The sequence below is a fragment of the Anabrus simplex genome, chromosome 7 (genome assembly GCF_040414725.1).
Source record: "Anabrus simplex isolate iqAnaSimp1 chromosome 7, ASM4041472v1, whole genome shotgun sequence".
NCBI classification, from domain to species: domain Eukaryota; kingdom Metazoa; phylum Arthropoda; class Insecta; order Orthoptera; family Tettigoniidae; genus Anabrus; species Anabrus simplex.
In genome coordinates this window covers 303,328,900-303,344,337 of record NC_090271.1, presented here as the reverse complement: position 1 = coordinate 303,344,337, position 15,438 = coordinate 303,328,900, and the positions used below count along the sequence as shown (strand labels likewise).

General features: G+C 37.9%; 1 protein-coding gene across 7 annotated transcripts in view; it reads right to left on the bottom strand.

Annotated features, from left to right (window-relative positions):
* Positions 1-15,438, bottom strand: part of Gprk2 (G protein-coupled receptor kinase 2) — a 228,386-nt gene that overhangs the window by 159,285 nt on the left and 53,663 nt on the right. For all 7 annotated transcript variants that reach the window (XR_010860778.2, XM_067151750.2, XM_067151748.2 and 4 more), the window contains 2 exons: positions 8,387-8,577; positions 8,085-8,289 (listed from right to left, as the gene is read on the bottom strand). Coding sequence is in view for 6 of the 7 variants with exons in the window: in XM_067151750.2 (XP_067007851.1) it covers positions 8,085-8,289; positions 8,387-8,577 (396 nt within the window). In the remaining variant the exon portion in view is untranslated. The remainder of the gene's footprint in view (positions 1-8,084; positions 8,290-8,386; positions 8,578-15,438) is intronic.

Sequence of the window (15,438 nt, the reverse complement as noted above, 5' to 3'; positions counted from 1 at the left end):
TCAGGACTTCTCTCATGTCACTTTCTGTCCTAACCAGATTTTCATTTTCATCTTCAAGTGCCTGTATGGTATTCAATGGCTTCCTTTTACCTCTGATAATACTATACAGTAGTTTCTTATAGCCTCTGCTGTCTTCTTCCAGTTTCTGAGTGAACATATTCCATGCCTTGGTCATTTCTTCTGCACAGTAACTGTTCTTTTAATGCCCAGTTTCTTGTTTCGGTATAACTGTTCGAGGTTTCTGATCTTTACCTCGTCTCTAGTAAGATCCGGTTTATTTTTCTCCCGATCCCTTTCTTTCTGCAAGAGATTTCTTTCCCTTTCTTTTCTCACTCTTTCATTCCACCAAGGTGATTCTTTCTCCCTTGTTTTCATATTTGTCTTTCCACAAACTTCAGTTGCTCCTTTAACCAATGTGGCCCTTAGTCTGGTCCATTCTGCCTCTACATTTTTCCTTTCATCTGTTGGTAACAGGGTTTTTATCTGGTTCCTATTATCAGTGTCATAAAGAAATGCAGACTTCAGTGGTATGGGCACATAATGAGAATGAACAGGGAAAGATCTGCCAGAAAATATTTCAACCTTAACCTCGTAGGAAGAAGACCACAGGGAAGACCAAGAAAATGTTGGATAGAGACTGTAGGATCAGATGTGGAGGAGAGAGGATACAAATGGGAGGATGTACTGGATCAGAAGATGTATGAAGACAGAAGGAGATGGCAAGCGCTTGTACACCACACCCGGGAAACTGGAGTTGGGAAATGATGACGATGATGATGACTGTTACTCAGTTCTGTTATCTGTTTCCTGGAGTTCCCATACTTTCATTTTTGGCATTTTCCTCTTCAGTACTTTTAGCACATAGAAGTTTCTCAGGTCCACTTCTAATAGACAGTGGTCAATGTCAAGACTCTCGCTGGGTATTACTTTGACATCTCTTACCATTCTGCTCCTTTCTTCATCTGAGATGATATAATCAATTATAGTATTTTGTAGTCCATCCCAACTGTATCGTGTTATCTTATGGCTCTGTCTCTTCTTGAACCAACTATTTTTCACCACCAACCCATTCCTCATACAGAAGTCAAGGAGATGTTCACCTTCTATATTTCTTCCACCATATATATGAGGTCCCATTACGTTCTCATATCCTGTTCTATCTGTCCCAATCTGTGCATTCAGATCTCCTATAATGATTACTCTCCCTTTACTAATAACTTTTTCCAAATCAACAAGAAACTGGTTCTTATCCTCTTGACAACATCCAGTTTGGGGTGCATACACCTGTACCAAAGTTAGTTTCCCCCCCCTAAATTCACAGTCACCTTTATTATTCTCTCACTAACATACTGAATGTCAGTGACTCCTCCCAGATCTTTCCTCATGATGAAACCAACACCGTTCCTCATCTCTTTATCATTTCCATGCCAATACAGTGTATACTGTTTTTGTAATTTCTTCATTCCTTTCCCTCTCCATTTGGTTTCACTCAGCCCCAGTATCATTAATTTCCTCCTTTCCATGAGGTCCACTAGTTCTTCACATTTTCTTGTGAGACTGAGTAAGTTGATGGTCCCAATCCATGTTAGTCTCTTCCGGGATTTTTGCGTTTTCGCAAGACTCTGTCTATCATCAGGCCATAAACCATCATCCCTGACATGAGTCTGCTCATGCTAGCATCTTAATTTATTTGATTAATGCGTTCCGAGGCTCTTATGTATTTTGAAAGCAACTACAAATAAGCTCTTTTACTGGCTTGCTAGGCCCAACGTAATTGAGGATTTTCTTTCGGGGTTTACTCCCTTAGCCTTTGAGGATCCCTCTGTACTACCCCCAGACGAATGGGCTGCATCCTCTGTCAGCTCCACCGTACCAAATCATATTTTCCGCTTTTGCTGTCGTTGAGGTCTTCACTTGTTACCCTGAGCTGGGACCCTTTACCATATGTTACACACCGGGTCAGTGTGCTCTGGGACTCACATAGGTTGGGGTGCCACTCCCTGGGCAGGGCTGCCTCTAAGAGGCTCCCTACCTATGCACCATTTATAACTTTTCTGCCTTATTGTCTCCACAAGATTCATTTTAAGTCCAAAAAATAACACTCAGATTAATGCACAATTTATAGAAATTAAACTTCATTTTATCAGACACTAACATAAAGGAGAAATACGTGAACTGTACCCTGTTTCTCAAAGCCCACTATGTGTTATTTCATATGCTAATACAGTTAACCTGTACAATCACATCAGACCAATAAGATTGCGTACTTGTGTCACGTATCATTTTCATGCTTTAACCCCTCAGCGCCGACCTCTATACGTGGTATACAGTAGACCCTCTCTTCTTCCGTAGCCGCCGACCTCTATACGTTGTATAGACCCATACATGGTTTCACATTTACGGCTATAGCGCGAAGAGTTTTGGAGTTACTGATATGCAAATTGTTTTGTTTCCAAGAAGACATTTTCGGGTTTATCAGTGTTGTAAATAAGAACTGAAAAATCGTTATAATGTAGTTGTTTTCACAAGGATAATTATTTGTCAAATAAGTCTGAGCACTAATCTCTTGCTTTTTTAAAGTCTGTTTGCTTCATTCTTTCCCACAGAATAAAACAAAGAAATGATGATCTGAGAAGTTCGTCTTTTCGTGTGATGTTCTTTGATCTATTTGTACACTGAGAGTGCGGTCTATTTATTATATTGTCTTTATTTCTCAGCTTGTAATATTTTCGTAACTCTCCACAAGCGCTCTGTGTAGGCATCAGTTAGTGCTGCTTTCTGTCATACGATACGAGAACCAGTTGTTCATATCTCGTTTGAAAGAGGTTGTCTCGACCTTTTATCTGAAATATGTATCGAGTTGGTTTGTTTCGTCATAAATGTTATTCCCCTCATTCAGTTTTGTCCTGTTGCTTTCGGTCTCGCTGCAGCTTCATCAGTCCGCGCTCAGCCGTGGTATGAATGACAGTAACGTGCTTAAAATATTGTATAATTCAGATGAAAGTTTAGTCGGAAATAGTAGTGACAGTATATGCAGCAGTGATAATGAAATAGATGATGTAGCAGTGGTAAATGATGAGAGTGACGATGAGGAGGAAATAGTACTTGGAAATTTAGTGTAAGAGACTATAGATAATTATACAGGTCAAGGAGAAGTTCTCAACGGTGAATTCTGATTGCTAAATTCTCTAATAATACTCACACAGGTCACAGAGACAAATATTGAGCAATTACCTTATTGGGTTCAGCTGGTGAAAGGTTTGTTTACAAAATACGCTCGCTCGGGAGGGGAACGAATTATTCAAGGACGGCGCGCATCAGATAATACAGTTTCAAGGTTGCAGGAAAGACATTTTATCAGGAAATTAGCACCCAAGAGTTGGAAATCCAAACCTCAGAGACATTGTATCCTGTGTTCAAAACACTGCGAAAAGAAGACGTCAGTGTACTGCTGCCAGGAGTGTGACTTGTCCCTGTCTCAAAGAGTGCTTCGAACTCTTATCACACGGAACTAAATTACTAAGGAAATGTGAAACAATTATGTAAATTATCTGCATGTACATAGTTCTGTCATAAGGAATTCAAAATTTCGTGAAAATCGGGACACTCTTATACTTGTAGTAACACTTTAAGTGAATCGATGTATTTCAGTCGCGCTTAGTTGAAATCTCATCCGGCCGCGGGGTAGGAAGCTATTTAAATGGCTGCGACGCTGAGGGGTTAATTTCAATTTTTATAATGTTTGGGGTTATTATTTCTACATTCTGAACACATTTTTCAATTTTGCATGAATCAGCACATTTTAAATTAAAACCCCCGGATTATTGCATGTTCCCTATTATTGCATTTCATTCTATCCCCCTTCTAACAAACATTTTTATCAACCAAAACTGGTATACAATGAATATGGAAAAGGCAGGCAAGTCCCCTGCTGCATTATAACTAACAGTTATACAGTCAAAACTGGTAAGACGCCCCTCTCTAGCGCATTTTCCTGGTTATTACGCCATTATTCCAAAGTCCCATGCTAAAGAAACCTAGATAGCACATTTACGTCATTCTTTACTACATTCATAACTCCCATCATAAGAAATTTAAATTAGCGTTCCCGGCCACGTTGCGAGCATGACAAGCCAGCCACAACTGGCCTGGGTATGGATTTGGTAAAGAACTTAATTTCAAAGCCCCGGAGTGCTGTTGCGCGTCGGCCTACAGCTGCAGGGAGCATTAGTCTTTGCTATGGTGTATTTAGTTCTTCTTCCAGGTTGAATGATGATATTCTACTGTAGTATTTTATACATACATACAGTGAAACCTCGTTAATTCGAAGTTGTTGGGACTAAAAAATCGGACTTCGAATTACGTGATTTCGAATTAACCGCCAATTCGCAATTCAGAAGTACCAACCCTCGCTGTGTTACAAAACATTCTAAGATCCGTTACTGCATGCAATTAACCTTGATTCACAGTTTATACCTTTCAAATGCCATGAAAAAAGAACTATTTCCAAAATGTGTCCAAGAAGGTGCATTTACAGTATTCAAATAATGCACTCAGATATCTCACTGGCAAACATAACCTCACGCAACAAAAGAAAGAAAAAGCATGATTCAAAGACGAGGAGGAATCTATGCCGGCTCTAATGTGCAAGTGCTTTATTAATTGGATTACTATATTGTACGCATTTTAGATGCCTTGCATTTACACAGAAAGTACCCGATGCCCTTAAAATCGAACTTTCCTATGACTATCCTTGTACGATTTCCCGCCATGGCACTTCTCTCGTACTTCAGAAATGTAAACACTTGCCGCGTCGCAAAGTATTCTAAGACCCATCAATACATGCAATCACCTCGATTCACAGTTCAAAACCTTTCAAATGCCATGGAAAAAACGATTTCCGAAATGTATCCAACAAGGTGCATTTACAATGTTCAAATTATGCACTTGGATAAATCACTGACAAACATAACCTCACGCAACGGAAAAAAAAAAAAAAAATCACACAATTCAAAGACGAGGATAAATTATGCCGGTTCCCCTGTGCAAAGGCATTATTTTTTTGGATTTCTGTACTGTTTGCATTTTTAGATGCTTTGTACTGGTATGGAAAGCGCCTGAATCCCTTAAAACATTGCGGCTAAACCGAACTTTCCTATGACGAGGGGATAAAGTTTCTCGCTTCCATGTGCATTGCAACGCACTACTATGACCCCCATCCCCCACCCTTGTATGATTCCCCGGCTGGCATTTTCTCCTTTAAAACTATAAGACCGTTTGGGCTCGCATTAAAATAAAGCAATGCAGTTTCACCGGCAATGACAATATTGTTCAGTGCCTACGAATTTATTATATGAGCCACGTTTTTTCGTCAACTGTCGGCATCGCCAGTGTTCGCGGATTCTGTTTTTCCGCACACTCCCTGTTGCGTGATATTACGGCGTTCCTTAAAAGGTTGAAAACACAAGAATTCAGATTTCATTCAACTTGGCAATCATGAACCTCACTGTAGACCCACCGAAGTGAGTGTAAGTGTGGAAAGCTAGCCCTCCACGTTTCAGAACACGCGTTCTATTAAAATGCGGAGCGGATAAATTTCGAGTTGAAATTACTCTGTAACATACTATTGTTTTAAAATGTAAAGGCAGTTTCGAATTAAAAGTCTGAATTTCGGTAATGGGACCAACATTGTACTTCGAATTATGAATTATCCGTATTTCGAATTAAACAATTTAAATAATATGCAAAACTGTATCTCATGTTTCCGGGAACAAGACCTTCTTCGAATTAGGCAGTATTTTGAATTAACCTATTTCGAATTATCGAGGTTCTACTGTACATACATGCGTACATTACATACATACATACATACATACATACATACATATCCCATGTTGGTCCATCTTAAGCGATGGGTCGACGAACGAGGCTTCACCATTTCTGGTTTCTGAACTTCTCTCCTCCTTCAATGTTTTCCAAAGTATGTCCCCACTGTTCAATATCAGTCTTCATCATGTCTTTGTACCCGAGTCTTGGTTGCCCTCTTGGTGGTCGTTTGTCTTCAAGTTTTTGATCATACATTTGTTTCGGTAATCTGTTATCTTCCATGCATCGCATGCGTCTATACCATCTCAGTCGCTGCATGAAATTCTGTCCTGCAGTCTTACAACTTGAGCCTGCTTGCGGATTTCCTAATTACGGACTCTGTCCCTCCGTGTCTTACCGATCATGCTACGGACAAATCTCATTTCTGCTGCCTGGATTCTACCGACATCTCTACTTCTCACAGTGCATGTTTCGCAATCACAGGTCACGATTGGTACATAATAGGTTTCATATATGACTGTCTTACATTTTGTTGGTATTCTCTTGTTCCATATTATGTCTTTAACTATTTTGTAGAAGTTGCTACCTGTCTGAATTCTGTGAAAAATTTCCTTGCCTATAGAACCAGAATCAGAGATAACACTTCCAAGATATTTGAATTGATGGTTCATCTGTAGCTGTTTCCCTTCCATTTTAATGTGTCTTATTGGTTGCCTGTATCTTTTCATGACCATAACCTCACTTTTCTCTTGGCTGAAGATGAGTCCATATTCTTGAGCAGCTTCTGTCCAGGAGTTTATTTGTTCTTGAAGGTCTTCTTTAGAGTCTCCCCACAAGCATATATCGTCAGCGAAAGAGATAACTTTCATTTTCTTACCTCCAATGGTTTGGTGTACTTTTTTCTGAATCTCGTTCACCACAGTGATGAAAAGAAGAAGAGACAAAACACCACCCTGTCATAACCCAGATTTTATATGAAAGGTTTCAGTCATTCCTACAGGTGTTTTGACTTTACTGCAGGTATCTTCATACAAATTCTTGGTCCTGTGTATCATGTCATCCTGTATTCCAATTTTCTTTAGCGTTTCCTATACCTTCTTTCTGTTCACAGCATCAAATGCTTTCTCGATATCCAGAAAAGCTAACCACAAATCTTGCTTGTGTTCGTAGTATTTTTTCCATTAAGTGATGGATAGTAAAGATTAAATTAGTTATTGATCTCCCCTTCCTGAATCCATACTGTTCTTCGAAGAGGTTCTCTTCAATAAGGGGTCTGATTTTACGCTCTATAATTCTTTCAAAAAATTGACATTATGATGAATGTCTCAACACATCTAGTGATAACACAGAAAATTTAGGGAGATCTAAGGGAAACTTCAGATGTTACAAGTGATGCCTCTATAGTTGAAATATTTCTTTCTATCTCCTTTCTTGAAAATTGGAATTATGATGCCTGTTTTCCAATCAACTGGTATGATCCCTTCTTTGCAGATCTTACAAAAGAGTCTGTAGATCCAATGTTTTCCAGAAATGCCCATAGCCTTGATCATTTCTCCATTAATTTCATCAGCACCAGCTGATTTTCTTGTTTTGATGTATTTCCAGCCATATTCCACATCATTCCATGTTAAGTCTGACACGTAGTATTTTATAGCATGTCAAAATAAATCTCAATCTGTTCAAGAGTTGATACATTTAAGAGCATTTCACCAGGAATATTTATTATGATACGCAACAAATTATCAACTGAAGACTGAAAGACATTAAACTTCCCAAGGATCTACTATGTATGCATTTACTTGATTTACCCAAAATGCTATTCGCTAATCAATTCCATTTTCCCTCCCTTTGTAAATTTCATGGGCTGATAGGAGTATCTTCAAAATCTATTCAACGTTAAAAAAAAAAAAAAAAAAACTACTACTTTCTAGCAGCAATATTGGTAATAGAAATATGGTACAAATGCTCCTGTGTCAGCAGTCAGTTGCTGAGGACATTGGTTCTTACTCGGTTTAAAGCTCTCCAACAAAGTAATTTATTAATCATAAAAAACATTAAGTAGAGTAGGTAAAACACCATGAAAATATTCCTTTACATTATGATGAATGTCTCAACACATCTAGTGCTAACATAGAAAATTTAGGGAGATCCGAGGGAAACACTGTGATTAAATCTGTCTTGTGTATTTCCATTCTCCTAAAAATTAGTAAGAAGTCTGAATAGAAATAAATATTCTGACAGTTGTATAAGACACTTACCACAAATTTAGAGTTAATTTTCTGAAGTATCTGTTTTTCGATTAATACCATGGCTTCGCCCTTTCTCTTCTTTATTCTTTTCTTCTCTAATTTTTTACAAGCATACATCTTTCCTGTGGCCCGTACTTGACATGCACACACTTCTCCAAATCCACCTTTTCCCAGCACTCGATACATACGGAACGTCTTGTATGTGACAGGTTGACTGAAATCAGACAAGACAGTTTCAGAAATTAATACTGAAAACTATTCAGAAATACTAAACCGTGATAATTTGTGCAGTGCAAAATAAAATATAGTACCTTTCGAGCCACTTCCATTGCAGGTACCTATGGAAATACATGGAACATTCAAACTGTCTGAAAGGTTCACCAGCCAAATACGCCTTCACAGCAGATACGCAATCTACGAACAACTCTTTGCTTCCTGCTGCTAACTTCTCTTTGCAATGCTCAATGGTTTCAGTATTTAGAATATCCACTGCATCACTACTCTGAAAAATAAAGCACAATCAAAATAAATCGAAGGATCAAACAAGTATCAAATCAAGTCATATACAGAGAGATATGAATATGAGTGGGAACACATAATAAAATAAACAAAATGGAAGGTCTGTGTGGAAAGAGGGAGCAACAGAAAGACAAGACACAACAGGACAAGGACGATCTCCACATATTCACTAAAATATTACTTTTAACACAAGATTTATACTTCTCTTAATAAATTAATTCTTTTATATAAGAAAGTTTAGGGAGATTCGAGGGAAACTTGAGATTTTAAAGTGATGCCTCTATAGCTGAAACATTTCTTTCTATCACAATATATCTCTTTCCGTAACAATGATGCGTACATTTTCTTACAATCTCAATTTTAGATATAAATAATTCCAATAAGCATATGGAAAGCAAAAACGGACTAACCATCAAATTTGTGAAAATTGAGTTAGATGCTGCCACCTACTGTTTATGATACAAACTATGTTTAATAATAATAATAATAATAATAATAATAATAATAATAATAATAATAATAATAATAATAATAATAATAATACAGAAGAACCATTCGAATCTCAAAGCTACAGAATTTACAATGGGAAACTTGGACTAAGGGTTATGAAACAATGTCCCCAATTTGGAACTGGGTTTATAGTCAATGTAGAAATAATAGATTCGATAATCGATTTTTAAGCCATCTCACCTAGAATTGCAACTTTGAGTTTAAAAGCATCCAACAAAATTTATACCATCATAAATGCCCATGCCCCTACTAACGTAAAGAATTTTCTAACAAAGACTAGGAAAGAAGTTGGAAAGTTTTGGGATCTCCTTGACAAAACTGTAAACCAAATAAATATTAACAACGTTAATCCTGTTAGGGGACTTCAATGCCCAACTCGGAAGAGAAAAGAAATACCGAGATACCATTGCAAAATGGGCTCCACATAAACATACAAATAACAATGGTCAAAGACTTGTTGAACTCTACAGAGAACACAAACTGATCTCTAAGTCCACATACTCCAAAAGGAGGCCCAACAAACTTAAAACTTGGAAACATCCTGATTGGAGAAAAGGGGAATGGCAGCTGGATCACCTATTTATGGACAAAACCTTCCACAGAGAAATCTACACTGTTAAAATATTAAGAGGAGTAGATACAGGTTCAGATCATTACGTAGTCAAAATCAAAATTAAGTTCACACCACTAAAAAGGAAACCAAAACGCAATAAACGAAAGAGGAACTTTGATCCACACCAATTAATTAGAAATGATAAATATAGAGAAGTCACACAAAACATAAAACTGAAAGATAACTTAGAAGAACTGGTTCCAATTCTCAGGCAACAAGCTGAAAATTTAGCCTCATTGAAAACACGTAAAAGACATGCCTGGTGGACCTCAGAATGTGACAAAATTCATGAAGAAAGACATCAGATATGGTTAAAATTTCAAACACACAAAACAGAAGAAAGTGCAACCAATCTCAAAAATATCAGGAAAAAGTTCACACAAATTATCAGGCAAACCAAGAGACAATCACAGAAAGATCTAATCAACTCAACAGAAGAAAATTACCACAAACCAATTCCAGAGACTTTTACAAAATGTTTGGAAAACAAGTACAAAAGTTTGCCCCTCCCACGTTAATACTGAAAAGTGAGGATGGAAAAACGACACACAATGACAAGAAAATGCCGAAATCATGGCAAAAGCATTCATTAAACTTTTGAATTGTGAAGAACCCCAGGAACTTTAAGGAATTAATATACACACGCCCCTCAAAACCCCGCCTGAACTCATAAACTCCCAACAATCCAAGAGGTAGAAACAGCAATCAGAGAGTTGAAAAATTATAAGGCATGCGGAGAAGATCAAGTTTTCGCAGAAATGTGGAAATATGCCAGTGATACAGTTCGAACATCCTTACACATGACCCTAACAAAAATCTGGATAATAGAAAAGTTCCCCTAACATTGGACCACAGCCATAATCCACCCACTCCACAAAAAAAAAAAGGAGATAAAAGCAATCCAGATAATTACAGAGGTATCTCTCTCATAGACTGCACATACGTGATTTTCTCCAGAATCCTATACAGGAGGATCAGAGAGCAACTAGAGGAAGAATTAAGTGAATACCAAGGAGACTTCAGACCTTGGAGAAGCTGTGCAGAACAAATTACCACTTTAAAATTAGCCATAGCATATTACAGGAAGCAAAACAAACCTCTTGCAATAACCTTCATGGACTTCAAAAAAGCTTATGACTGTATCCATAGACCTTCAATGTTGAAAATTTTAAGACATTTCGGGCTCCATCCAAAATTAATCAAATTTATAGAACTCACCTTAACCAACACTAAATCAAAAGTCAAGTTCAGACGGGAATTCTCTGAGCCATTCGTCACAAAAACAGGCTTAAGACAAGGAGAATGCTCGACACCACTGCTGTTCAACTGTGCCTTTTCGGAGATGCCGAGGTGCCGGAATTTAGTCCCACATGACTTTTGCGTGCCAGTATATCTACTGACACAAGGCAGACATATATGACTACCTTCAAATACCACTGGACTGAGCCAGGATCGAACAAGATGGTACAAGATTAACCCAAAGAACATCCGAATTGGAAGACCCAAAGACAACATAAGTTTAAATTGCCTAGGATTTGCCGATGACCTTGCTCTCTTGTCAAACAATATTCAGGAAACCAGACAAGTTATATCACTACAGCAAATAGCACAGAAAATTGGTCTTGGAATATCTTTTGAAAAGACAGTAATCATGTTCACTGACCCACCACTCATAAACAAAATTGCCATACGAAACCAAGAAATCAAAATTGTAGATTAATTTAAATATCTGGGAGAAATCATAACATATAACCTCAATAAAAAGCCAGCATGGCATAACAGAATAAATAAATTGACCAGAGCACAATATGTCACCAAGAATACCTACAACAAAAAGGGCCTTTCAATAGCGACAAAATTAAAACACTACAAAACAGTCACTCAACCAGAAATAACATACGCAAGTGAAACCATCTTCAAAACAACTAACACTACACAAATTGACAAAATACTCAAGATAGAGAGAAAAATCATTAGAACGTGCATCAACAAATCATACCAAAAACATGGACACTGGAGAGTAGCTTCTAATGAAACAGTCTACAAGGAAATAGAACCAGTAATGAGCACAATCAGGAAGAAACGCATTTCATTTTTTGAACATCTAATCAGGGCACCAGAGAACAGGATCATCAGGAGAATAATAGAAAAATTATGGAATAGTAAGTGCAACATTAAGTGGATTACAGAAACCAAGGTAGATATGGATGAACTACAAATTACAGTGGAAGACCTAAGAAACAGAAACAAAACCAACAAAATCAGGAAAATCACAGACAAGCAAACCAGAACCAACAAACAGACAATAGGAAGGGTGATTTCCGATGAAGAAAGAAGGATAAGATCAGAGAGAATGAAGAAGTACTGGGTTGACAGGAAACTGAAAAATTCTTTGTATAAGGTTGGCTAGAGTGGTCCAATGAAGGCCATAAAATGTAAATAATAATAATAATAATAATAATAATAATATTATTTGCTTTACGTCCCACCAACTACTTTTATGATTTTCGGAGATGCCGAGGTGCCGGAATTTAGTCCCGCATGACTTCTTTTGCGAGCCAGTATATCTACTGACACAAGGCAGATGTATATGACTACCTTCAAATACCACCGGACTGAGCCAGGATCGAACCTGCCAAGTTAGGGTCAGAAGGCCAGCGCCACAACCGTCTCGGTCCCTCAGCCCAGCAAACTATGTTTACTGGAGTGGGTTACTATCAGGGAATTACCTATAAAGAAATACAAGGCTTGGAAATTCTTGGAATATCTAAATTATCTTGACAGAATAGCAAAATTGGGCTCATTGAATGTTACTAAACGTTCGCGTATGATGGCGCCACAGTATCAGCAGAGAAGCAAACACTTCGGAATTTGGTAGGCCATGATACATGTCTGCTTTGGTACGATGTTAATTCAAAATGGAATCAAAAATGCAGATACTATTTTCATTTCAATAATGCATTGCATTAGAAGAGTATTCAATGCAATAAATTAATTTAAATGATGAAGTGTTATATGGACATTTATTGTTTCTTATTGGTCATGTTGTCTGTTTACAACCCAAATAAAGATGGTTTCTGGTTTTGTAGGTGATGATAATTTATGTGAACATAATCAAAGAAAAGGGCGACAACAGATGGGGTGGATTGATGGCATCAAGGAAGCCACGGCTCTCAATTTAGAAAGACTTCAGAAAATAGTACACGACAGAAAGAAATAGCCCACTTTGGTCTATGGGGCCACAGAGTGTCAGAAGCGACTAAACGACTAACAACAAAAAATCAGAGTTCTACCAGAGGAAGTTTCAGAAAACATAAAAAGAATGTCAGAAACTGAGAAAGGGAAAAGCAGTAAAGGAAAAAAGTTAGTGGCGATTCCTACATTACGTACAGAGGTGAACTAAGGGAAAAGCTTGGGTGGAGAGTGTAAATGTACACGGAAGTTAATACTATCGCTGAAAAATAGTAAAAGCATTTTGTGTTTTCACATTCTGGCCCAGTATTTTATGTTCCATTCATCTCCATAGCTAAGCGTGTTTACCCACGCTTCACGAGAGGACTGTCGAACTACGATGTTCAGAGATCTGAGGTTCGAATCCCGGTGCTGACAGCGGCTATCTTGAGTGTGGCTTTACACTGGGTTTTTCCGCATTCCCTCCAGACAAATCATCAAGGATTCAAGCATTTGAGATAAATTTCCTTAGGTCCACAATTCAAGAAACCAAACTGGACAAGTTAAGAAATGACATGGTTAGAAAGGAAGCTGGGATTGAGACAGTGTTACATCAGGTCAGCTTGTCAAGATTGTGGTGGTTTGAGCATGTAATGAGAATGGAGCCAACAAGGACACCGTATGTTAACTTGGAAAAGACATGTGGCAGGAAAACGGATGGTGGGAAGACCAAGAACCCACTGGATGGACAGCGTAAAGATGGACATTACAGATCGGGGAAGGACAATGGAAGACGTCATTTACAACAGAACGTATCCCAACACGACAAGAATGGAAGAGACTCGCAAACGTACCGGGAAACTGGAACTGTAAAATGATGATGATGAAGTCCAAATTATAGGAAACTGCATCCGTTTAAAAGCAAATGGTATGTTAGGATTTACATATGCTAAATCTGTTCTTGAAATAAAACACTTTCTTCCTGAAGAATGAATACATGAACAATATTTTTGTCTAGCTTCACCACAGTCAATACCGTAGAGTGAATTTTGCTTCCCAGTCTCTCACTCTACCGGTAACAAAGTCTGACTCATTGGCTGAATTGTCAACATACTGGCCTTCGGTTCAGAGTTCGATTCCCGGCCAGATTCCACACCACACATAACACTATCCTCCACCACAATAACACACAGTTACCCTACACACGGCAGATGCCACCCACCCTCATCAGAAATAGCCCCACAAAATGAATTAATTACCAGTAATAAAGAGGTGACTCATTTGTGACGCGTACTATTGACCACAGTTCACGTTTAGTTCTTCTAGATATTTACCGTATTTACGCGAATAATCCCTGCATATTTTTTAAAAAATTTTGATGCACAAAATTGGGGTGCGGGTTTTATTTGCGTCAAGGTTGCCAACACGCTCCTGGCTCACCTAGTTTTCGATAGCGAGTGTACAGTTATGCTTTGTGCAACAGTAGATGGAAGATAACTGTCCCCACAACTAGCTTTCACTGATTTCAATATGTCACGCACAGCAACGCAAACCTCAATAAGGAAGTCTAATATAAACTAGACTGTTTTTTATCATTGATATAGACTGAGTAAGAGCTATGTATCTGTAAACAGGTTATTAAACCTCTTATTCTAATGAACACGATGTCCCCGCACATTTACGGCCCAACAATGCACCTTGAATAACCGTTGGACATGGTACCGGCATTTAACATTGGATATCTGAGCCTGACACCAGTATGTCAACGATTCTTCATAAACCCTAAGAACTGTATCCAATTTCAACCTCAGCAAACAGAACTTTTGTAATATGTGGTAATCATGGGGCCAGTGTAAAACCCTTCAACCCCATAACTGTACCATATGTACAATACACCTTAATATTAAGTACTTTTTAGAATAGCGGCACTCACTAACATATTTTTCAACAGTGATATAGACTGAGTAGAAGCTATGTGTCCGTGAACTGGTTGCTGAACCTCTTATTCTAAGGAAGACGACACCCCCATAATATTTTTGGCACAACAATGCACTTCAAAGATCTCATACACCGTTGGACATAATAGTGGCATTTAACACAGATAACTTGACATCTGAATATCAGCGATTCTTAATTAACTCTAAGAACTGTATCCGATTCCCGCCTCAGTTAATGTAATATTTGAAAATAACCCCCTTAACCCCAAAACTGTGCCATATGTATATATCTTAACATTAAGTAATTTTAGAATAGTGGTATCATGTTTATTTAATGGCATTCTTTTTTAATTTTAATTTTAGTAGTATTTATTCTGTACAGTCGCTATTAAGTAGGTTCTCTAGCAGCTGAAGATGACCTATTTACGGGTCAAAACCGGTACTGTTTTTATGTAAATAATATTGACACTATGTAAAATAAAGTATTGATTAGGTGGAGAACTCATACTTCATACTTGTACAATAGAATCATTTCAGTAAGAAGTGCCTGTTTGTGCGGGTCACGAGTGAATGTTTCGAGTTTTATTTGTAAATATCATAATCAACGAATTTA